Source organism: Mus musculus, chromosome 4 (genome assembly GCF_000001635.26).
Source record: "Mus musculus strain C57BL/6J chromosome 4, GRCm38.p6 C57BL/6J".
NCBI lineage: Eukaryota > Metazoa > Chordata > Mammalia > Rodentia > Muridae > Mus > Mus musculus.
The window spans coordinates 58116247-58141566 of NC_000070.6; the positions used below are offsets into that span (position 1 = coordinate 58116247).

Here is a 25320-nt window from a genome sequence, read left to right on the forward strand (position 1 = left end):
TTAAAAACGGGCACCTTAGTTCATCCTGTCAACATGCAAGCAAAACAGGTGATTGTGTCTGTAAGAGCCAGGAAAGAGCTCTGTGACACTAAACAGCAAAGCAATGACCATGCTTAGCAGGCTGCTCCCTCATCTCCAGAGTTATTCCTAACAAGCATAAAGCATGATGAATATCAGAAATAGCTTCCCAGCCCCAAATTTCGCCTCATATTGCTTTGTCAAATAGAAAGTTTATTCTTACCTGTGATGTTAAAAATTAGCTGAATTTTGGGGTCAGACAATGGGACAGTTCTTTTAATCCGTGACGATCTGGCCTTGCCCACATCGGTGGGTGTTTCCTGTACAACATCCAGGAAGTGATCGTAGGAATAATCCAGCCTGTTGCCTGCACCCCAGCCTCCTGGTCCTGATGAGAGTGGGCAGAGAAACAAGTGGTCAGACAGGGGCCTCTTCCTCCACGCTAACCACTTACTCAATGTCCCTGGTGTATATATATTGTCATTTGGGGGGCATTTTGCATTTAATTTAGAGACTAATATATATTATCCTTTTACCTATGAAAGTATATAGAATTCATCACTTCTTTAAGTTAACAGGTAATTAACCTCAATTTAGGGGTAATGGGTGTGTGTGTGTGCGCGCAGAATTCTAATCAGCTCCTAGTTCTCTTCTGTGTCTTCCTCTAATAGTTTTATAAGCTTAATGAACACAATGAGACTTATTTTTTAAAAAAATAAATGTTATTCAGGATATCTGCTTCACATATTGAAGGTAGGGAAGCTGGCATAGGCAGACTAGAAGTAAAGGTTTGTGTCTCCAGAGAAGACAAGGATATGTGTGACTTCTAAAGTGACCTTGATGCCACTGTGATTGACGCCAGACACCAGGTTTTCAGTTTATGAAGTGTGACATTTGATTGTGTAATGTCAGCCAAATTGCTTTCATCTTCCTGCACTCCAATTCCTTCATTAATAGATGTCGACAATGAGCCTGGCTTCATAACTTTGTCTGTAATAAGAGGGGAACAATTTACATGCCCTAGTCTTCTTTAATATCTGACTCAACTAATCAAGTCAGCTAATTATGTGATATTCACGTTGCTCTGGCCACACTGACACTTAATAAGATCTTTAAACAAGCTGTGTTCAAGAGCCTGTTTGTCCACTTAGGTAAACTTTCTTCAGAGATTTGTTGGCATTCTGCATGCATTTAAAAAAGCTGGAATAAGAATTTTTGTGATTTCAGTTTACACAGTCTCCCAGAAATACTATGTAGCAATTACTCAAAGTTGATTTACCATACTTAGAGAATCTTTGATAAAAATTTTTGTCTACTTGGAAAAACATTTAAAATTTTGGTTAGACTTGGACATTTAGAATTTTAATAACTGGGTTTTATAACCTGGGTGAGAACTATGAATATTTCCCATGCAGGACTATTTTAAATAAATGGCTTAATTGCAAGGCCAACTGAAAGCCATATAAAAATTATTGCTGGGAGTTCTCCCTAGTGTCACCCTTGTAGAATACTGGAAGTTTCTACAGCATTGAGTTTTATATTTTTTAAAAAGAAAAATATTCTTTAAGTATTTTGTAACTGTTATGATCACATTCAGTAATAGGTCACTTTTTAAAATTTTGCCATCACACCGTGACTTTTATCCTGAAGTGCTTTCACTAATATTTTAAAGTGACTTATTTCACACCAAAATTTAAGAGATCTATAATGAATCATCACAGGATCAGATTATATAGCTATCCTAAATTACTTGATGGAAAAAAAAGTTAAATTTTCTTTTTCTGTTTCCACCACTCTTGTGGGACAATTTTGCTTTGCTGATCCATCTTGCAAATCAGCGCTGCTAGATAATATGATTACCAATTGCAAAGCCATTTTCATAGTTGTAATTATACTCGATGCAGTATTTTTTGGTCAGGTCCTCCAGTCTGCAGTCAATGTCATCAGCATCGTTACAAAAGGACGGGACCTGTAGGTGAAGATGAAGGCAGAGCACGCTCACAACCCTGTGCACTTCTGGACAACCCTTGGCTCCCAGGACCTCACGTCTCCCTCAACGGGATGAGGGAGGGCTCTTTATATTTACAGATCTCTACAATGTTATGAAAAGACCCCCCTCCCTCTATTCGTCCTTCCTTCTCTCCCTCCCTTCCGCCCCTTCACCTTTCAGCCCCTCACTGTCTCAGATCACCAGTATTAAGCTCATACTTTTTGATCTCCATTTATGTCACCCACCAGAGGAAGCCCAGGACTCCTGGGCTAACTCTGACTTGAGACTACCCTAGATCCCTTAGCCCCATTTTTTGATGTTATGTCCCACCCTCTCTAGTCCCCTGTCTCTCCCCTGCGTTCACTGAAACTCCCCATCAGTAAAAGAAAAATGGATAAGGTCATATTTTCTCTATATTCTTTTCACCTTTGCTCTAAATGAAATCCAACTTTCCAGAGTTCTGGACTATTTTCTAGAAAATGATTCTGGAACATTATAAATCCAGGTCTTCTGGAAAGGGAACTCCCACTCTGAGGCTTTCTTTCTGTTTCCAGACCCTCGTGTCCCCTCTGCCTTCTTGAAGCCTCACAAGGTGTCAGCTCCACCCTCATGGTCCTTTGTAGAAGCCGTGTCATGAGCAATGTCATGAGCAATGCTTCCTACGCTGCCAAGTGGTTCTCCTCTCGTCTCTTCATTCCTCTTTCCCAGCAGGACACCACCAGTTTCCCATACGCTGTACTGTCTTATTCTGTAGCACTCTCAGCCTGGCATTTTGTCTATTTCCCTTGTAATTGGTTTATTGTTCATGTCATTCACTGGGATGTGAAGTCTACAAGTACATAAGGCTTGCCAAGGTTATCCCATAGAACATAGATTCTGACTACTAATCAAATGAACGGGCATTCATTGTCACATTCTGATCCATTTTTATTGTCTTTAACCTACTGTAGTTTGTTTTAGACAAAAGAAGGCCAGTAGCATGAATGGCAGTTACTTCACACAGTTTCCAGTGTGAGCTCTAGTTATTATTTGAGCACTAGCTCACTAGTTTGTGCTAGGGTGTGATACTATGAATGTGTCATTGCCCTTTACAGACCTGTAACTCAGAGTGACCCAGATGAACACAGGCGTTCCTCCGTTCTCCGGCAATGGTGACACTGATTTTCCTATTTGGAATGTAGCTCTACCAAGTTAGCTTAAGTAAGACATTTTAAAGCAAGGGCTTATTAAGTATATGACAGCTTATGCACTGAACATTTTCATGACAGCACTTTGCATTTAGCAAGCAGCACTTTATTATGTCTATTAGCAAATCAACAAATGTCCACCCACTCTGGCAGACAAAAGCATGGCTCCTGCCTTCTGGACATTTGATTCAGCTAAGGTTATTGCATTACTATCTTGAGACCTACACAATAATGCATACAATAGAACATCCTTTTGTATGAGGACATAGCTCAAGTGGTAGAGAGCTTGCCTCACACGCTTGAAGCCCTGGATGCAATCCCTTGTAACATATACTGGGTGTGATGGTACAAGCCTGTAATCCAGTGGTTCTCAGCCTTCCTAATGCTAGGCCCCTTTAATACAGTTCCTTACATTGTGGTAACCCCTCCCAGGTCAAAATTCTCTCCATTGCTACTTTCTGACTGTAATTTTGCTTCTGTTATGAATCATGGTGTAAATATCTGAGATACAGATGGTCTTAGGGTCACAACCTACAGATTGAGAGCTACTACAGTGTAATCGGGAGGTGGAGACAGCAGGAACAGCAGTTCCAGGCCATCCTTGGCTACAGAGTAACTTTGAGGCCACTGTGAGCTATGTGAGACCCTCTCTCAAAGCCCAAAATCAAACCCAAAATACAGCAACAAAAACAAAAATGTTCATATGTTCAACCAGTCCTTAAGATAATATAACTTAAAAATTTGGGATTCCCCACCCCACCCCTTCTGTGTGTGTGTGTGTGTGTGTGTGTGTGTGTGTGAGACTTTAAATAATAAAGCAAGCATTTTTAAACCAGAAAGACCCTAAAATTTTTAAACTTTTTGATTCAGAAAGTTTGTCAATTGAATTAAAACTTATCTCAGAAGTCTATATTGAATAAGTAATTACAAATACAAATTTGGATCCCAAAGAAGGACACACTCAGAAGGACACACTCAGAAGGACACACTCAGAAGGACACACTCAGGAATGGACATTTCAGTTGCGAGAGACCCAGAGAAGTGAAGGCAGCCTTAGTAGTATCCTTCAAAATAACACACAGCCAAAGACTCCTGGGACCTACCATGTTCCCCAGGGTAGTCTCAAATGCTGCAGAAAACTTCTTAAACAGATCCATGTCATCACAGCGAGTGGTTTTGTATAGCATTTCAAAGGACTTGAAACCATGGTTTGCAAAACGTTTTACTAGAAAATTTAAGGCAAAACAGCTTCAGTTGGGTAGAGCTTCAACACAAATTTGACTTTTTTACTCCCTCTCCTTCCTTTCTTTTCCCATCCCCATTCCTTCCCCTCCACCTCTTCTCCCCTCCCCTCCTCCCTCCTCCCCCTCCCCCTTCTCCTCCCTTACTTCCTGACTTCCTTCTCTTTGTTGCTCTCCTGCTAGGAAGTGCTCTGTCACTGAGCTATAGTCCCAACCCAGAGCTGAAATTCCAAACCTGCATCTTAGAGGAGGGCTAATTCTACAGGGATTAAGACACATGCACGATAATTCCATGCTGATGGCTAGTATTTTATATGCTGACTTAAAGAATATTTGTAAAATTGAATTTGTTTTCTTTTTTTTGGGATTCTGACATGATTCATAAGATTTTTTTTATAGTGAGAGGTGGCAGCGAGACCGTTCCCAGGCATCCACTGGCCACAATAAACCACAGGGCCTTGCTACTGCCGTGAGTTTGCTTTGATCTGGTATTCTGTAACCTCCAGTCCTATGAGAAAAGCAGCAGTGGGGTGAACAAGTGATCCTTTGATCTGCACTACATCAAAGTTGTTTAAATTTATCTAAGTTTTTATTATGTGCTTATATTTTCAACTAACAGACATTTAAAAGTTTTAACTATTGTGTGCAGTCGCAATCTTTGAAAATATAATTTCCAGAAAGGCAATCTTGCTCTTGTAGTGAAAGCTTACGTTATAGGCTGCTAGGATTTAGGATGTAGTCAGTCTAGGGGTTCGATCCTCCACTACCCCTCCCCAACACACTCCATTCCACACCTACACAGATTCAGCAGCTCTGAATCTTAGTCAAATCTAAAGACACCATACAATCTACTATTTTCTGTCACCTGCATTGGATATTAAGTTCCATAAGTTCTTTCACTAAGAAACTTCAGGCAAAGAATTCTATGTTCACAAACTTATTCAAACATTTTTGGTAAACCATGAGCAGATAAAGATAGTTCTGCCCTTCTGTTGTAACCTAATCTCTAGCAAGACTCGGCTGGCTAATATTTTAAATCATACACATTTCTGATTCAGGACACCCTTCCCATTCATTCTTATTATAAGACACATTTTCCGTGTACATGGCTGTACACTTTAAAAGGTGCAGAATTGAAACTTACTAGCACAGTCTGGCCATTCTGTAGAGTATGGTGGTCTCCAGATACCATCTTCAAAAGCACAGTAGTACTTCTCAGTTGACCCTTCTGTGAAATCATAGCCCTCCTTGCAGCTCAGGCTACAGTTAACTCCAGCACTATCCTGGGCACAGATAAAGTCCCCGTTTACAGGGGTGAAGGGGACCTCACAGGGAGAACCTGTGTCAAAATAACACTGCATTATTCAGTTATAGTTGTAAGAGCAGCGTAGTCCAGGAATTAAAGCTGAGTTGAGAAGAGGACTCCTGCCTCCTACTCTCCTGGGACATTTTACCAAGGGCCTCCAGGATGGGAGAGTAGCACTGACTACTTTTTCGTTCCTGTGTTGTGGGCAGATGTTGAAAAGTTGCACCAATATGCAATTAGGAGTTATGCACATTTCATAGGAAGGTAAAAGTCTGTCTGACCTTGTTCTATTGTTTCTGGAATAATCACTCGAATGAAACATGGGTTACATTATGTAGCAAAGAACTTTTCAAGGCCTTAAAGCAACACTTTGCAACCTCAGAGGAAATCGTTCATGAAAAGGCAGATGTCAGACAGATGTGAGGGTGAATCCAGACTATGAGCTTGACAGGTTGAGTGGTGCCTATAAGATTAGCAAAGCACTGCCCTTCCGGGAGCCACTGAAGGTGTTTCCAGAGATGATTGGCAAGTGGGGACAGTCATCAACAGGGAAGAATATGCTCTGAATGTGGGCAGTTCCATCCGATAGGATAGCAGATGGGACGGGACAAAAGAGAGGAAGCAGAAGGCAGCAGATGTGCCCACTATTCCTGTTGAAGGGCTGAGCAATCTCTTGTTGCTGCCTTCACTTCTGGACGTGAGATCCCATGTTCTTTCAGCTTTTAGTCTCCCAGCAATTCTCCAGGGAGCTTCCAGGCCTTCATCACTGGCCTGAGACTTCACCATGAGGATGAAGGATGCCTCTTCCAGGCTTCCAACTTCCTGGAATGAGCAGCAACTGGGTTCTTTCTCTGCATCACCCGTGTGCAGAAACCACAATTGGGATCTCTACCCAATAACATCTAAGGCAACTCAGTAAATCTCTTTATGACTGGCTCTTTTCCTCTGGGGTACTCTTGTTAACACAGGAATTAACGGCCACCCTCATAGACAATCTGTCACAAGGTCAAAGATGACAACGAGAAACTTACAATCTGCCAGCATTTCAGCTCAAAAATTCATCACTTACTATCTTCCTCCACAAAATAGAGGACTATAGTGATCACATATATCAAATGTTAGCTAGGCTGGGGAAAGAGCCTGGTGAAGAGAGTACCTTTTATGACAATGTGGATGTCACAGGTCCTGTTGTTGCCTGAGGGGTCAGTGGCTGTGTACCACACCACCGTTTCCCCATGAGGAAACATGTCGCCTTGTGTGTGACTGCTGGTAATGACCAATTCAGCCCCTATGGAGGGAAGAAGGGATGTGAGTGCATCACACTGCAGTTAGATCATTAGCTATCCATCTAATGTGCTTCCATTTTCTATTTATGCAAACTGGCTGAGCAGTCCATTCAGTGTGACTTGTCTACTACTAGAGAACAGAAGATTTAGGCCATACCACAGAAATAATAGACTCAAAAATCCTATTCATCTAGGAAATTTTGTTAAACAAACTCGTTTTCTTTGACTCAGTCTGTTGAGACATTGGTGGTTTGAGAGATTGGTATAATTTCCCTGTTGTTTTAGGGAGTGTTTTAAAATGAACTTCAGTTACATTTGCTTGGGTATTCCCCAACTTCTTATGACCTTTTGTAATCCATTCAGCCAATATTAAGAACGAGTGCAAATGTACAGAATTGGACTAGGATGCCAGTAGAAATTCTAATATTTTCGTGGTATCATAGCTTAATTTAGTAAACTCATCAAAACCTACAAGTTCAAAACCTAGAAACGGTTTAATAAATGCCCAATGAGTATTGAAGTGAAATTGTAATGGCTGAGCAAGACACCAATGTTAAATTACACGCCCATTTAAACACACCACTTGGTGCTATTTCTCATTCTTCTTGGCCATTATTTCTTTCACTCCTTTTGCCATTTGAAGAAGCTTTTAAGAGTAGAACCTGGCCAGTGTCACCCAGCCTATGACAAGATCTGTTCATCCTCACCGGAGTTGTCTGAGAACTGAGGCTCATCCCAGCTTGCAGGGTGCTCCTTCTCTACGACCTGGATTGGAGGTGGAGATCGGCACCAATCTATGACAGGCGGTTCCACATCTACAGAACATGGATCAGACAAAGAAGTCATGCCTGCTTGTTAGAACATCAGGAGACACTTTCACTCCCAGTCAGACTCTCGGACTACTGAAACAAAGGACTCCAAATGATCCTGGGTAATCTCATGGTGGATAAGAAGAAGGTACCAGCCAGGGTGGAACTTGTCTCCCAGAAAGAGTTTGTTAGACCATCTTACAGGATGAGACTGAAGGCCAGACAATGATGTGTCAGTTGTGGGTGGGGCCATGTATTGAGGTGAACGGTTTAGGTGGTCTGTACTTAAATTTTAACCTCACTTCAGAACTTGGGGGTTGGCTGGATCTCTTCATCCCTCTTCCCAATGTAGCTGCAATGAATAAATCTAGTTTTTAAGTTTTGCAGTATTTATCTGACTTTCCGGTTATTGAGGATGGGTGGCCAAGCCTGGATTGGGTCATAGGTTATGATCTTCAACCTTGATGAATTTATTGAGCCTTAGAATTCAGATTGAAGGGCGGCATGCTGGTGAGTTTTAATGGCCACCTTGACACAACCTAGAATCATCTGGCAAAGGAGCCTCGACTGAAGGATCATGTTGGTCTGTGGGTAAGCCTTTGGGGGACTGTGTCAATTGCTGATAGGGGTGGGCAGACTCAGCATAACGGTAGAAAATGTCATTGCCTAGACAGGGGTCCTGAACTGTGTAGTAGTTAAGAAAGCTAGCAGAGCATAAGCAGCAGTCATGCATCATGGATGCCTTTGGTCCTCTTCGCTCTGGACTGTAGATGCAATGTGACTAGCTGCTCTGAGTTCCTGCCTCAGCTTCCCCTCTGTGATTAACTGTAACTTGGAATTGTACTCTGAATAAATCCTTTCCTAATCGCTTTTGTTCAGGGCATTTTATCACAACAAAAGTGTGCCTGGAGTAGTCGGTTTTGAGACTGGATGGGAAAGTCATGTTTTAATCATTGAGTGTCATGAAAAAAATATATATTACATACATGTGGTACATATATATGTATATATGTCAGTAAAGGACAATAAAGAAATTACACAGGAAGGGATTTCAATCACATTACAGACTTTACATATTGAAAGTGTTCTTAATTATACACCTTTGAAGTCTGAAGGGTAAAGTACAAATTACTACTTTAAATTTTTTATGTGAGGACGAAAACCAGACAAGCTTAAGGAACTTGCTTGAAGTCATTAACTTAATAACTTGTAGTCATTGCACCAAAGCCAAGAGTCTGTCCATGAAAACAAAACCTGAAACGGAATGAGCTGTACCCCTGAGAACGCACGCATTCCTGCTTTCACCTATGTTCTATGGGGAGATGCTCAGTCTCTGTGTCCCTCACTCATTCACCATTTTGTAAATATAATAACTTGGTCTTAGTGCTATCCTAGATTGGTAGCTCTGTAAAATGAAGTCCCTTCTGGTCACATTTAAGTCTCCACTGAATAGCATGGCTCCTGGCTCCCAGCAGTTGCTCAAAACAAGTAGCTTAAATAAAGCAAAGAAAGAAGAGATACTCCTGGCAGGTCAGTGCTCTTTGAGAAAACTGAATCAAGTCAACTCATGGTTAACCATGCCAGCCTGAAAGCAGTCATCATTCACCCCCAACAAAACTATGAATCAGTATTCAAACATCATCTAAGCTTATCTGGTTTTAGCTGAGCATTTGAAAAGTGAATTGTGGGTACAGGAGACAACCGAGACTTAGTCAACTACTGTTGGTTGTTAGCAGGCAGCAGTGCTGAATGCCCAGCCTCCCTTTTAGCCTTGCAGTTCTCTGATCCATCCACACCATGAAGACAAGAAGAAATATATAGGCTTGGGGATATTTCCTGTCTCTGTCTCCCCATTATCTGTCTCCCATGTCCTCTTCTTCTTTCTCTTTAAGAGTTTGGAAACTCAGCTACACCCAAGTACATATTTTCTACTTCACCATCCCAGCCCTTCTTAGGAAAGACTCATATTTGGCACATTCTTAAGCCACATTTCCATGTTTGAAGTCCTAAAGCCAGATAAAAAGATCTGTTTTTCATACTGGTGAAGCCTGCATTTAACACAACACGGAAAAAACAGCTACAAAGCTAAATACTAGAGAAGGGGTTAGTCTGAATAGATGTTACTTGAGTCCCATGATTACTTTGAATCTAAACTTATAACTCAGGACAACAGACCAGTGTGAGATACAGTCTTTATTGTCAGCAGCTGTGTAAATTTCATAGAATAAAATGAATTGGATACATTTCATTTAAATGCAAGGAAAATAGATCCATAACAACCAGAGTGAGATGTAGGGTCTGGAGAGATGGGTCAGCAGTTATGAACACTTGCTGTTCTTACAGAGGTTCTGGGGTTTTCCCAGCACCCATGTGGTAGTTTACAATTGTTTTTAACTTAAATTCTAGGAGATATGATGTCCTTTCTTAAACTCTGGGGACACACAGTACATATAAATACATACAGTCAAAACACTTGTAACACTATATATATACATACACACACACACAAAATACACATGTATATATATATGCAAAATTTGAATGTTATTGTTTAGCTTTTACAAAGATAATGTGTATCAGGCTTTGATTCAAGTGATTTATATGTCTTAACTAAAAACTCCACAAATAACTTAATAAAGGAGCACATTTTCATCCTATTTTTGGATGAACCAATGGGGTGCAGGGAAGTGTCTGTTCACAGTCTAGTGTTTGTGATGATGGAGAGACTGGAGAGACTAAGTAGGTGAAGTGTATGGAACTTAATAACTTATTGGATTCAGTGATGGAGGAGGAAGAATCAAAGACGACTTCCTGGTTTCTGCTCTGTAGCTCTGCGGTTGACACCATCAATTTCTGGGCTAGAAATCTATTAGTTAGGTCTGAGATGGCTGTGGCACATACATGTGGGGAAGCCTTTCATTCTTCCTTCTTTGTCCTTTTTAGACAAAGCTCCTCCTGTAGCTCAGGCTGGCCTGGAACTTGCTATGTACCCCAGGCTATATGATCCCTATGTCATAGCCTCCCAAGATCTGGGATTGCAGGCATGAGCCACCATGCCACATTTTAGATGAGGTTTAATACTTTAGGTTTGGATTTCAGAAAAGAGATCCAAACTGGTGACAGATAAGTGTGGGTTTTCAGTCCACAAAACCACGCAGGAAAACCACAGATAACGAGTAGAGGCCGAAAGCCAGAAGCTTGGGTGCTCGTCAACGTTTAAGAATTAATGAAGAAACAAAGGTCTAGGAAAGGGGAAAAGATGAATAGGTAAGATAAGTGGTGTGGAGGTGAGTGTTCAACACTGACTGGTGGCAGAGAAGCCAGGGGAGAAGAAAGTATAGGTAAGAAAGAGGTGGCTAAGAAAATAAGCCCAGAGGAAAGACCGTGTAAGAGAACGGGAAAATGTATTTTGAGAGCACAGTTGATCTTTAGAACTTAGGATACCTTTTAAATGGCTCCATCATATGAAATATGAAGTATAGTTACTTTCAGAAAATTATGCTGTGTAACAGCATTTTATATAATAAGCATATGAACTTCAACAGATATAAAGTATTTTTTTTCAAGTGTGATATTTGTGTTAGGTTAAGAAGTTAAATTATGAGAATTTTATTGAGTATTTTTGCATTGATATTCATAAGGGAAATAACCACCAAACCCAGTCACTAGGCAGATGCCAACAAGAGCCTGCTGACAGGAGCCTGATATAGCTGTTTCCTGAGAGGGTGTGCCAGTGTCTGGCAAATACAGAAGTGGATGCTCACAGCCATCCATTGGACAGAGCACGGGGTCCCCAATGAAGAAGCCAGAGAAATACCCAGGGAGCTGAAAGGGACTGGAGCCCCATAGAAGGAACATCAATATGAACTAACCAGTACCCCCAGAGCTCCTTGGAACTATACCACCAATCAAAGAAAACACATGGTGGAACTTGTGGCTTTAGCTGCATATGTAGCAGAGGATGGCCTACTTGGCCATCAATGGGAGGAAAGGCCCTTGGTCCTGTGCTCTGTGCCCCAGTATAGGAGAATGCCAGGACCAGGAATGGGAGTGGGTGGGTTGAAGAGCAGGGGGAGGGGGGAGAGGATAGGAGATTTTCAGAGGGGAAACTAGGAAAGGGGATAACATTTGAAATGTAAATAAAGAAAATATCTAATAAAAAAATTACACATGAGTGAAAGTACTTACGTAGTAAAATTGATTAGTTTTCCATTCGATTTTTAAAAAGTTTAAATAAGCTTGCAGAACTCTTTATGAAGTGACTTGATAAGCAGTCGTATGTAATTGATGGTACGTTAAGTAAACAATTAAGAGACTCAGATGGTCAACATTCAGTCATAGGTCTAGGAGGGGATAGTAGGAATGACAGTGGAGAGTCACAGCAGAGATTATTGGTGACCTTGATGGTAATACAATCATAGGAGTAGTAGGAGCAGAGTCTAGGCTTGAATGACTTTGAGAAAAAATGTCAGGTAAACAGAAAGAGGTAGCAGCCAACTAGAACTTTCCAAAGAGCTCATCTGGGAAGAAATAGACACGGTGTCAGTTAAGGATATGGAAGGCTCCAGTGAGAGAGAGAGAACTCTGAGGGTTTCAAAGCCAGGAGGAAGAACCTGGGCAGCAGACACTGACGAATACAAAGGATTGTCTTTGTAAACTGCCTGCGTGATTTGGAGACTTACCAATGACCTTAATGTAGAAAGTGCAGCTGGCTTGGTTACCGGATGAGTCGGTTGCCGTGTAGGTGATGGCCACGTCTCCAATTGGGAAGAGGTAAGGTGGGGTAAAGGCTGGGTGGACGTGGACTGACACCTTATGGAGACAAATAATATTTAATAGTGCCAGTAGTACATTTATCTTCTGATTTATACATGATCACTAAATGAATAAGATGACACAGCATTTCATAAAGGGAAAAGAGGGGGCTAAGCAAATCCTTGTGGTGTATTTTTGAAATTACCTCTTTATAATAGAGGTGGCTTACATATTGTTTCTTAGATTTTTAAGCACAACACAGTAGAACACTTTCATACTCTTGTGTGATCTTCAGAACATAGAATGACTTAAATGCTTCTATCATGCTTTGCACAAAATAAAATTTCTTTGAGAAAATATGTTGAAGAACTTTTAATTTGGTTCCAAATGTCATTCTTATAAACATTTTTATACACCATTTAAAACATATTTTTACTATTCCCTTATAATATCTCTTCATGCATTGACTTGACCCCAGACTATCAATGTTTTATTGATAGGTAATAAAGATGTTCTTTCTTAAAGCATGGTAAGAGTCTGCATTTCCATTGTCTGGGACTATGATGTCAGAGTTCTCAGCTCTATAATAAATATATTCAATTGTGCTAAGTGGAAGTTGGTGCAGGTCCTAGTTTTAGTCATGCTTTTTATTTGGGGATATTTGTGTGGTCTGTGGATGAAAACTTGGGTCTCATTCATGCTAGGCAAAGCCCTTCAATACTGCTCTACATCCCAACCCAAGTTTCTCAGTTTTCAGCAAAGATTATATTCTCATGTTTACATAATATTACAATATATTCTTTCTTCCCCATTAGCTTGAAAATTGTGATGTAATAAAAACTTGATTAGCATGTTGTATAATAAGCATTATAACCTGTCTAAAGTTTTTTTGTTTTTAAGTTTGTTTCATTAAGAAGTTAACTGACAGGAAATCAGTTTACAGTGCTAGAGTCACTGGTGAGTTGCCCACGCTCTAGTGGCTCCCCCAACATCCAGACCCTCATTGGTTGATGAGGAGAACTGGTTAAACCCAGTAGGGGTCAGCGGACATGAATCTGGTTCTTCCCTTTTTTAGCATAAAGGCCATAGCGTGTGAGTTTCCAGAATGGATCCTTCCTCCAGCTTCTTAAGACAGAGAAGCCTCTCACAGAGCCTTCTCACTACACATCTCTAGCTCCTTTATCACCAGAACTGTCTAGCCATAGCTGGTGCTGGGGCTGGGGCTGGGGCTCCTTTCCTAAGGGCTGTGGTTTTGGAGCATGGCTCCCTTAGATAACAAATGATAGTCTTCCTACCTCAGAATCTATTCTTTAATAACGTCTGTAGAATTCTTTTGCTTTAGAATGAAAAATTCACTGGTGCTAGAGAACAAAGGCACTGTTGGGATGGTCACGATTCAGCTGACGTTACCAACTCTGACTCTAGGGAAGCCCAAGAAGTTGGGTGTGGGTACAGAATAAATAAAAGAGCATCCACAGTGCTGATTTCCAATCTCCTGGGCCAGCTCTGGGCTATGTAGAAGGATAGAGCTTTGAAGTGCCTATCAGATTCAAATTTTTATTTAGATAGCAAGATTCTTCTTTTTAATCCTTGAAAGTGGATTTTAATTACAGAAAGAAATTGTTTTTACATCCCAAAGTAACCAAGCTTAAGACTGGGAATAAACAGTTATTTTCTATTGGTATTTTTCCCAGTTGAGTTAGTTTAAGTTGAGTCATACAATTATAGTTTTTTTACCACACTGCACCTATAATTTAGCATTCTATTATCCCACCAATAAACATCCTTGTTTGAGTTGTCCTAAGGGATGATCAGAGGAAAGGCAACGGTTTAGAAAAGGGTCCTCCCAGAAGCCTCTTGTGTTCCTTCCTTCATTTACTTGCCTTGAGTTCATTCTTTTTTGGGCAGTGTTACAGTAAGTTCTGAAATTGTTTTCTCTCTCTCTCCCTCTCTCTCTCCCTCTCTCTCTCTCTCTCTCTCTCTCTCATTTATTTATTTTTTACTATTCTATATTGCAGAACACTACCCTGCCTGCTTCATTTACCTGTTCCAAAAAATCCTCCTGATTCTGAAGATATTAATGTTACTGTGGAGATCAATCTTGCTATAATGAATGATCACCAATCTCAAGCCAGCTCTCAATACTGTCCAATAATCCTGTTCTGTTTCTCTGGTCGGCCTTCTCCTTCTCTTTTTCTTCAAACTTCTGGAATCTCTCTCTCCCTGTGGCAGACCTCTCCAACTGCATTTTGAGTCTGACCATGAGCCACACACAATAGCTTTTCCTTGTATATCCAATTCCTCTGTCTACAAACAGGTCCTTCCATTTCTATTTCCTTTCTTTTAGGCAAATTTGCATTCTTTTCCTTTGTGGTAGCCCAAAAGACATTCATGTCTTCTCTGGAACTTGTGAATGTTACCTTAAATGGCAAAAGGCATTTAGGAGATGTGACAGAATTAATTATAAAATGAAAAGATTATCGTGATTCATCCAGATGTGCTAAATGTAGTGACCTCACTCTGGTGTCATCAGACCCAGTCTGTATGATGGCAATGTTGAGACTACATGTTCACAGTGCCATTCTACTACCATTGAGCCTACTTTATTGGCAGGAGACTTTTCTTTGATGCAATGTCTGACTTCTTGAATATGAGTATGGTGGTTTAAATATGCTTGGCCCGGGGAGTGGGATGTGGTAGTTTACGTGTGCTGGGTTCAAGGAGTAACAGTCCTAGGAAGTGCAGCCTGTTTAGAGTAAGTACGGCTTTGTTGAAGGAAATATGTCGCTAAGGGGGTGGGCGTTGAGAGAGCTTGCTCCCAGCTACCTGAGGAAGCCAGGCTTCTCCTGTTGGCCTTCAGAACAAGATGCAGAACCCTCAATTCCTCCTGTGACATGCCTGCCTGGAAGCTGCCATGCTTGATGATAATGGACTGAACCTCTGAATCTGTAAGCCAGCCCCGTTTAAATATCATCCTTTATGAGAGCTGCCTTGGTCATGGTGTCTGTTCACAGCAATGGAAACCTTAACTTGACATTGAGGCATTGAGCCAATGAGCCACAGATTCCTACGCATGTGTTTGGTCTTCTGTGCCTATGCACAGCATGGGATCCTGTAAGAAAGAATAGGCATTGCTTTTGTGGAATATCCTGCTTCCCTGGATCCATTCTTCTCCTATTTACAGAGCTTTTCTAAATTGATGACACATTTCCAGGTGTGTGCTATCACAGCAAATTCCTCATATTCTTCCAGGTAGCATTGGTTGCAGAGGTTGAACTGATAAGGTGAGGGTGCCTGGGTTGGGAGTCAAGAGTCAGGCAATAGAAGTGATTTGGACTCAACTTCATGAGTTGAGTACAAAATGTGAGAAGGGATTGAGAAAAACACAGGCAACACTGAAAAAAAAACCCATCATTGATTCTCCAGGTAACGTGGAATAAAAGACAAAGTTTATTGGTCCAGCTATTGAGACCCTGCCTAAGAGCATGTAGGGGAAATAAAGATGTGCTTCCTGGTCCTACTAATGCTGCTGAGCTGTCTTATCTCAGAGACTAACGGACATGTGGCTTCTGCATCTGTGTACACAAAGATGCTACAGTTAGTACAATGTCTCATCAGACCCTAAAATGCATCCTTCTCTGTGTTTCCTAGTGCTTGGCATCGGTGAGGATATACATGTTTTTGTGTTGAATAGAAAGTGGTCATTGCATGCCCGAGGACACCTTACATTTAGTCCTGGAGGTCAGAATTTTAGAAGCTACTTTGAATGTAAATCTATTCAATACAATTATCAAAACAATCATTATTGTTTTGCTTCCCAGCCCCAACATGTCCTGCCTGGAAGAGCTCACACACATTTATACTCAGCTGTGAAAGCAAATGCTGTTTAACGATATCTTTATACATCTGGACACAGTGTAGTCGTAACAGGAAACTACATTCCTAATTCCTCAATGAACCTTTTCCCTACTATCTGATGGCTGGCCATCTGTAGCCAGGAGAGTGCACTCAATGTTAAAATACTTAGTAATGCTGGATTTAGAAAAACAAAGTAAGAAATACTGATAGTCCATCCTTCAGATTTGGTCAAAATGCAGTCCTTTGGTGTTTATCATTTAAAAGATAGCTTCATGATTAGGAATCAAGGTTGGCTCCATGTGTTTCTTTTCTTAGTTTTTTTTTTTTTCAGAGCTACCCAAGGGGTGAAAATTCATCAGTGATGAGATCTTAGTGGAAAGAGATATTACAAACTCATGAAACCAGACGTTTCCATCAGATTCTTATCTGATATTTCTATTTAAAAATTCAACGCTGGTTGTTCTCTCAGATGAGACACTAGCATTTATAATTAAAATCGAGAGACAGTACCGCACATCATTAGGGTGTAGCGGAATTCCCACCTCTCGCATGTGCAGTTCATTTAGAATCTATTCTGGAAGGATGGGGATGTTCATGCCAGCCTTACCTTTTCACCAGAGTTGTCTTTAGCTGTTGGGACTTGCCAGGTGACATTAGCAGAGTCCTGCTGCTCCCCAGTCTTTGCCTCAATGTCATTTGGACAGCTGATTTGTGGAGCCTCCACATCTGACCCAAGGAGGGGAAAAAAACCCAACAACAACAAACAACACAACTCAATGAAACACTCTGACATGCACATTTAAGTTATTTTTAAAAGGTGATAAAAATTGGGTTGTATTAGTACTTTATGATTTAATATGCTGATTACCATTTAATCAGGACCACATGACTATTTTGTATGGTTTACTTTGTGTGACTTAGGAGTCCCTTCCTGGACTGGCCCTGCTGTGTAACCTACCATGAAGCTCTACAAGTCTCCCTTGTACTTGGGCCTTTGCCTGGATTCTTTTCTTTGCCTGCCTTAATGCCTTCTTCCCCCCATACCCCAAGAGTAGCTGCATGCAGGTCCTTTCATCCTAAGCTCAAAAGCTGCTCCTGGCTCTCACAAAACACTTGGCATGTTTACTCCCAGAGTCTCCATAGTCTCTGAACTTCCCAACCATGAAACGCAGCACACACCATTGTGAAACAGATGTTTCTCCCCCATTTAGTTGAAGAAAAAGCATATTTCTCACCCCATTGTTTCATTTAGTTCTTGGCAGACAGTAGGGACTTGCTCAATATTTTTTTTAATGAAACAGGAATAAATGAAATAAAATGAAGGCTGACTGGGGCAGAAACTACCCTTGAAAATTGGCTATCAATCAGAATTAATTAGCAGTCCCAGAATGTACTATCAAACAAACAGCAAATTAAAACTAATGATGCTTGCTAGAGTGGAAAAGCTTTACACACTACAAATGCTGAGTTAAGTTTGCTAACATGGTACAGAGTCACACAATAAAGTCAAGTTCTTGTTATGGATTAGAATACATCTTTTACTCCTAAATGATGTTAAATGAGATCTACTAAATTTTCCAGATGGTTGTACCTGAATTGCCTATTTTGTGTCTCATCTTATTGCTTCTCTAAAATGGTATTCTATTTATAGTTTTCCCTAGGAAGATGCACAGCAGCTATTCTTTTTTTAAAAAAAAAAAACCATTACAGTTTTCATTCATCATTAACTAATGATTTAGCTGGATTTGATTTTTCATATTTGTGTTCTCCCCATCTCCTGAGGCATGGTTGCATGTGAATCCGACTCATGTTCTTTGGTACAGTTTCTTTTTCTCTAGAAACTTAAGTTTTCCTCATTAACTCTACAACTTAGAAATTTCCCTCAGAGAAGACAAAGCCTGTTAGCCCAGCGCCCGGGGGTTTTGGGGGGGGGGTGTGTGCGGTAAAGATCCAGATATCTTGGGAAAACTTTCTATAATAGGAAGAAAGGAAAGAAAGTTCTTTACTGCCCCCCCCCCCCCCAGCTTCTGGGCTTGCACACTATATATGTGCCAGGTTCCTTGATTCACATCTCTTAGCGTCAGCCTCTTTGCACTGATCAACTGAGATACTCAAGTCTCTTATTTATTACTTGTTTATGCCAAAGGGATCCTTAGTTTGAAACTCCAAATTAGTGATATTTCAACAATATCCACTCTAGTTCTTAGGTTTATAGTTTCCCTCATCTTCTGGAACACACACACACACACACACACACACACACACACACACACACAACTCCTGAGGACTATTTATATGCTATTTTTATTTCTTAGGACTCTTTCTTGTTTTTAGCACTGTCCTCACCACGGTCTGCTCTTGCTGTGGGGTAAGTGACTCCCTAACAGGCTTCAAAGCCCACACAGGGCTCTTATACCTTAAAGCCCCCTCAGGCTCATCTGCCTTACTTGCATCTTCCATTCTTCAAAGGCCCCCAACTCCTGATGGGAGCTCCCAGCATATTCCATCGCTAGTGCCATCTTCAGTTTTCAATTTCTTCTGTCACTTTCTTCCAACTGGATGTTATAAATTCCCTTGTTTGAACCAGAATCTTTTCTGGTTCATACATGGCTTTATCTCCCGTTTACCCAAGGGTTTGCAGCATGACCCACAGAGAGGCAGCCCTACCCAACACTCACATGTCATTATCCAGGAATTCGGCTTTTCTCCTGCCTCATGTGGGCACCTACCTTTGCACACAGCTGTCTGAACTTTGGCACTCCACTTCCCAGATGTGGCACATCTCACTTCTCTGACCCCGGATAAAATGTATCCCTGGCGGCAGCTTAGCTGACAGGTCATCCCAGGCCTGGCAGGCTGCTTGCCGCAGCTGGGTGGAGAAATGATGACGCCTTTGGGCTTCTGGAAGGTGGCACAATGGCGTTCTGTTTCAGAGAAATGACAGCCACGTTACTTGGATTCCCCCAAATTAGAAATGACACAGATTCTTTTTACATCCCACCCAAATATAACCATGCTACCTTAGATTGTCATAGTTCACCTCTAAATGATTGTGATACTACAGGCACAACATATTATACAGATGTGAAACTATATCTTTGGTTACCTCTTCTTTAATTTGTTTGTGTTTTGTTTTCTTTATAAGACAGGGCCTCATGTAGCCCAGGCTGGTCTCAAATTGCCGTGCAACCAACAATGACTCTGAACTTCTCATCCTTCTGCTTCCAACCTCCTGAGCAGTAGGATTGAAGATGTGAACAGCAACACCTGCTTTTATGTGGGATCAACCTCAGGATTCCTACAAGGTGGACAAACACTCTACAGAGTGAGCTACATCCCCAGACCGTCTTTTGCTATTTCAGTGCTGTGATCAAAAACTTGAAAGTCTGTAGCATTTCCTTGATTGTGACTTTTATCATCCGATTCAGGAAACTGCACTTGCTGTTGATGATATAATTTATGCTTTTGAAGGGTAAACTTGACTCCGTCTTTCATGGATTTAATGTTGTATTTAGCAACTGATTTTTTTAAATCAGCTTTTGGGTTCTCTCTTTAAAGAGTATATTTGAGAAGAGTCTTAACCTCCTCTCACAGACGACTGGCTGTGTTATAATGAGGCCTTGACCCTTCCTATTATCTCTGGCACAAAGAATAGCAGGTGTGTTGAGTAGACTGAAGACAGAAGTGGTAAATGTTTGTGTGTGTGACTCAAACAACCCAAGTGGCTTTTGGGTTTGTTGTATAACCATAGATGACCTTAAAATTCTGATTCCCCTGCCTCTACTTCCCGAGTTTTTAAAGTTACAGATGTTTGCTACAACGTTCAGTTTTACAGGTGCAGGGAGATGAACCCTGGTCCCTGTGCCTGCTCGGTAAGCAAGCCAACTCAACCGCACCCCAGCTCATTGAAACCAATCTTGTGAATGTGACTTTTACCATCTGTCTTAGTTCTCACAATATAAATACAAGCTGCTTAATGGCTACTCTTATGACTCTGATGAACTCTCAGTATTTTGAGTAGATTAATTCTACTTATTAGTAATCCACCAACCACGTGGAGATTGGATATCGGTGCCTCAAATCTTGTGGTTCACTATTAGGGTTGATAATAAGCAATAATGGATGATCTCATATTCTTCTCTTTTTTTCTCAGTTTCTATAAAACTGTCTATTTAGGATCTTCATAATAGTTGCAGGTTTATGGTGGGCATTGTGTGTTACATTGATAGTTTCCCCCATTTTAAACCCTTATTGGATTTCTGGGATAAAAATCTCCTTGTTTTGGTAGAACATTCTTTTGGATGTAGACTGCTTTATATTTGTTATTAGTTATATATAAAGTTAGTTTATAGTTCCAGGGTTTTGTTGTTATTACTCATAGTTACCAGGTTGGGAGCAAAATAATAATAGATAATATGAATTAGATAGTTTTCTATACCAAATCACATGGCATGAGAATTACTGTCCCCCCTCCCCCAAGTTTGAAGGATGCCAGTGGGATGGCTTATCAGATAAAGGCACTTGCCACCAAGCCTGATAACATGAGTTCAATTCCTGGGACCCACAAGAGGAAGGAGAGACTAACCCTTGAAACATATTCTCTGACCTCCATATGTGCGCCTCAGCATGGCTGTGAATGAGCACGTGTGTGTGTGTGTGTGTGTGTGTGTGTGTGTGCGTGCATGAGCGCACATGTGTGCACTTGCATGTGCTCACACACACTCTAAATAAGTTTTATGGTTTTCTAGTTTTGGAAAAGTCTCTGTTCATTGATCCTTCAGGCAGTTTTGGAGAGATGATTAAGAGTATGATAGTATTTCACCAATTTTTAGGAGTAGTATTTGTTTGCATTTCTGATTTCTTTTTAAGTCCCTTCAGGGTTTGCATTTCCCTAGAAACCTGGGCCGTGTGGGCAGTGTTCTATTCCCACACGCAGGTCCACACAGCGCCCCACTTTAGAGCTCCTTCCCTCGCCTCTGCGCTTTGTTCTAACTTCTAAGGCTCATCCTGCTGTCTCGTATTTTTCTTACATTTTAAATTCTATTTTATTACTTCATTTAAAATATTTTCCCCATTATGGTTCTACCGCATCTCACCCCCTTTTACAGTTCATGTTCTTGTATTTCAATAATTACATAATTGTCAATTTTGCATGCAATCTTTCTTTACTTTGGAATTAAACACTTAGGATTTTAATTTTCTTCCCTAAAAAGACTTTACATTTTGCTGGTTCACAGTTATGTCCTTTCAAAAAGGCAGAGGAGAAATCATATTCAAGAAATAAAGTGATCACAAAGCCTCTGCTTTTCTAGAAAGTCCATTCGAGTTGTCCTCTGTGTGTACGCGTGCCTGCTCGTGTGTGTGCCTTGCCCACTGGAGCTGTAAAGTTCGGTGAGCTAGAAAACTGAATTCAAGGTTGGAGTCTTCTTAACAACGGAGGAAGCACTCGCTCTGTGTGGCGTGGGGTGGAGTTGGGACTTTTGACTGGGCACATTGTGGTGAGTTACACCTCAAAGAGCAGCTACAGTGAGGGCATTTGATGCAGTGTCATGTGTGAAGAAAGGAGAAAAAAGGCTTCAAGGCTTAGAGTGGCTACAGTGTATTTTCCAATGCATCCACAGCACTGCGTGTGTGCATATATACATGTTTGTCCATATGTATTCTTCTACTGCACTGCACATGTGCATATGTGCGTTTATCTACATGTATCAAGTGCATTTGCCAATGCATCTACAGCACCACATGTATGTATATGTACATGCTTATCCACACATATTCATCTACATCACCATGTGTGTGCATATGTACATGCTTATCTACATGTATCAAGAACATGTGTTCAGCTCCAGGATTTTGCAGACTCTTGGACACATGAACTGCTCAGAGCTAACACCTTCCGGCCACTTACCTACACACCGGGGCTCTGGGCCATCCCACTGGGCATTTCCTTGACAGGTAAGCCTAGTGCTGCCTTCTAATCTGTATCCTTCATTGCAGGTAACCAAACACAGGGTGTTGTAGGACATTTCCGCAGTGGAGCAGCTGATGTGGCCGTGTTTGGGCTGTCGGAGGTGGGGGCACGTTCTCACTGCAGAAAATGTCAACGATTACATTTTACTAAATACAGACAGAAGTGGAATCTGTTGCTTTAATAATGGCCATGTGTTATACACAAGACAATTTTCTGTCCTTAAGTGTCAAGAGATGCATAACACACCCTCATTTTTAAAATTATGGGGTTCTTACCAACCTGTATTTTTTTTACTATGATAGGCAGCCTCCAGTGCAATGGTGGGGGATTTAAACGCTGTGAGGCATCTAGCTCTGAATAGAGGAGGACAGCTATAGACCACGGGCAGCTCCCAGTCAGAAGTACCTGCAGCCTTCTGTGGGCCTTTGCTGTGACTTTCCAGGCTGTATTCTAACAAAAGAAAGTGTTTTTCCTTTTTCCAGGACAGAAGTTTCAAGCTGAAGATCAACTTGGTCCTTAGACTCCAGAGACACACCCTGGGCTTTTCAATAGTCTCAGCTTGGGCAAAACTGCCCAATTTCTGCCATCTTAAATTCCAGTATTCTACATTCTGACAGTCACTCTAATCCTCTCAGTAGTCTCTCTTCTTTCTTCTCACACACTCCCCACAAAACCTCATTCTTAGTGCCAATCTACACCAATGTAATAATACAGCTTATTTCTAGCTGCTGTCACAGAGCCCGTGAACGGCCCACCCAGCAGGCAATTCTTCCCAGCGTAACCCAGCATCATAATGTGCCAGTCATTGTTCCCAATGACTTCACTGCAGTTAACAAGAGCCAACGAGATACAGCTGAATTTAAGTGAGATTTTTTCCAACTGATCGGGTACTATTCTGTCTTCCCTTTCTCCTCTTCCCCCCCCCCCAAATAAAAGCACATGAGAGGCCATGCCAGCTGCACGTTTACCAGTACTGTAGGAAAAGAACCATGCAGCAAGATGACGGAGTAGAAGGCACTAAAGAAACCTTAGTCTCTGAGGATGATGGGATTCTGCCCCCAGCTTTGGGTTATCTATGCCAGCTTCCTTTTCGATGAGAGAAAACCCTTGAGGTTCAAAGTATCGGTGTTTGGATCTTTGATACCAGGAGCTGTGGACAAGTGAATTCCTTTTAGGTAGCACCCATTGGTTTCCTTCAGTTCTTTAGGGAAAGATACCTAACAGAAGACAAACAAAAGGACCCTACAAAAGAGCTACATTCAGCTGGACTGCAGACAGCACTGTTCAGCACTGCCAGGCGGAAGACTGAGGAGCGGTCCCCAAAGGATCCTCAACGTGGCATTTGGAAATCAAGAATATCAGGAGGATTCTCACTGTGCTTTTATGCACGAGCAAGTTTTTTTTCTCTTTTTCTTTAATGCAAGAATGTGTATTTGTTTATTTTGAAACCTTTAAAAGAGTAGGAAAGAAAGGTCATGAAAAATATTCAAGTGCATATATATATTTACTGGTTACTGGCAGAATTTATTTCGTGGGAACTCATCCAAATCACATCAGTTGGCAGAGCATAAATATTAAGTGAATTAAATATAAGTTTCAGATTTATTACTCTATAGAGGAAATTCAATAATTAAGTGAGAGGATAAATATGAGATCCTGTCCTGTGCTATCGCTGGGACAATTTGGGCTGAAGGTAAATAATAATAAAATACTTATCAATGTACTCTGCCTGCCACACAGGACTGTTACTGAATGTGGCCACTGCACAGAGTGCCGTGTTTGCTGCTGGGTTGGTTTAAAGGGGGAGAGAGATACATTTCTATAATTGAGATATATAAAATGGAAAATCACACCAAGCAACTGCTTTTAGCTTCAGTTAAAAAGAGAAATACTCAAAAAACAAACCACAGCTTTCCAAAGCTAAGATGAATTGGATTTGTAACATCTCTCATGGGTACTCAGGGCAAATTAGAGTGGGTGTCACAGATACGAGCTGTGTTGCTTCTCAAATGTTGGTTTTTAATAAACTTCTATTGCTCCTTAGGGAAAACAAAGCAAACACAGTCATTTCTACTCATGTCTTAAACGTTTTTATACTCTTCATTCAAGAGTAAGTATTTATTGCCATTTTTCATAGGTACACATTTAATTACTCGATTCAGCTCACAATTCTTTTGTTTCTTAATTTACACTTGTTTCAAAGAAATTCCTATGGTTAATCCAGACAACAGCAGCTTACCCTAACTGACTATCATTGTATACATGTGTGGACTCACTCTACTCCATAAGACACAGTTATTATAAGCAGGTCATACACCAGTTAATAATTTAGAAAGACGGCTAAAACTAGGAAAAATAGACCCAATAGACTAAACTTGGGAAAATAGACTCAAGTCCAGTCTTGTGTTATAAGAGAACAATCTATTATGTAATATAGACAATGACAAAACTACAGATGTGCTGTGGGTCTCATCTTAAAGGTGAATTGAGGTTTTTTTTTCCAGATACACACTTACTGTCAGTCTCCAAATTGTGATTTTTGTCTATTATTGGAAACAGAAAACATCTGATATTAAGTGCAGGCGCCTTGCTGTTGAAACCCTTCCTCGGGAAACCCCCAGTATCCCAGGATTTCATTACTGTGCTTCTGGGTTTTAGCTGTTACTGAGGCATCACCAAAGATTCCCTTCAGGGTTGAGAATGAGACACATAATTCAAAGAAAATTGGAAATGAGTGTGAGTGCTTTATGAAGCAGGATAAGTGCTCCACTCAGAGGAAGAGGAACGAAACCTGTCAGTCGTCAGCCAACATTACAAAATATTGACAGTGTAGCATAACAGACAAGGAACTAGGATCCAATTTTCCCCAATGACTCTTTCCTGACTCCATCTTATATTT

General features: G+C 40.9%; 1 protein-coding gene across 1 annotated transcript in view; it reads right to left on the minus strand.

The window, feature by feature from the left end:
* Positions 1–25320, minus strand: part of Svep1 (sushi, von Willebrand factor type A, EGF and pentraxin domain containing 1) — a 163801-nt gene that overhangs the window by 73451 nt on the left and 65030 nt on the right. Inside the window, exons 6-15 of the mRNA NM_022814.2 lie at positions 22359–22538; positions 19180–19374; positions 17058–17176; positions 12520–12649; positions 7736–7843; positions 6899–7030; positions 5581–5775; positions 4299–4420; positions 1879–1987; positions 242–406 (exon numbers count right to left, since the gene is read on the minus strand). Of these exons, the coding sequence (NP_073725.2) occupies positions 242–406; positions 1879–1987; positions 4299–4420; positions 5581–5775; positions 6899–7030; positions 7736–7843; positions 12520–12649; positions 17058–17176; positions 19180–19374; positions 22359–22538 (1455 nt within the window). The remainder of the gene's footprint in view (positions 1–241; positions 407–1878; positions 1988–4298; positions 4421–5580; positions 5776–6898; positions 7031–7735; positions 7844–12519; positions 12650–17057; positions 17177–19179; positions 19375–22358; positions 22539–25320) is intronic.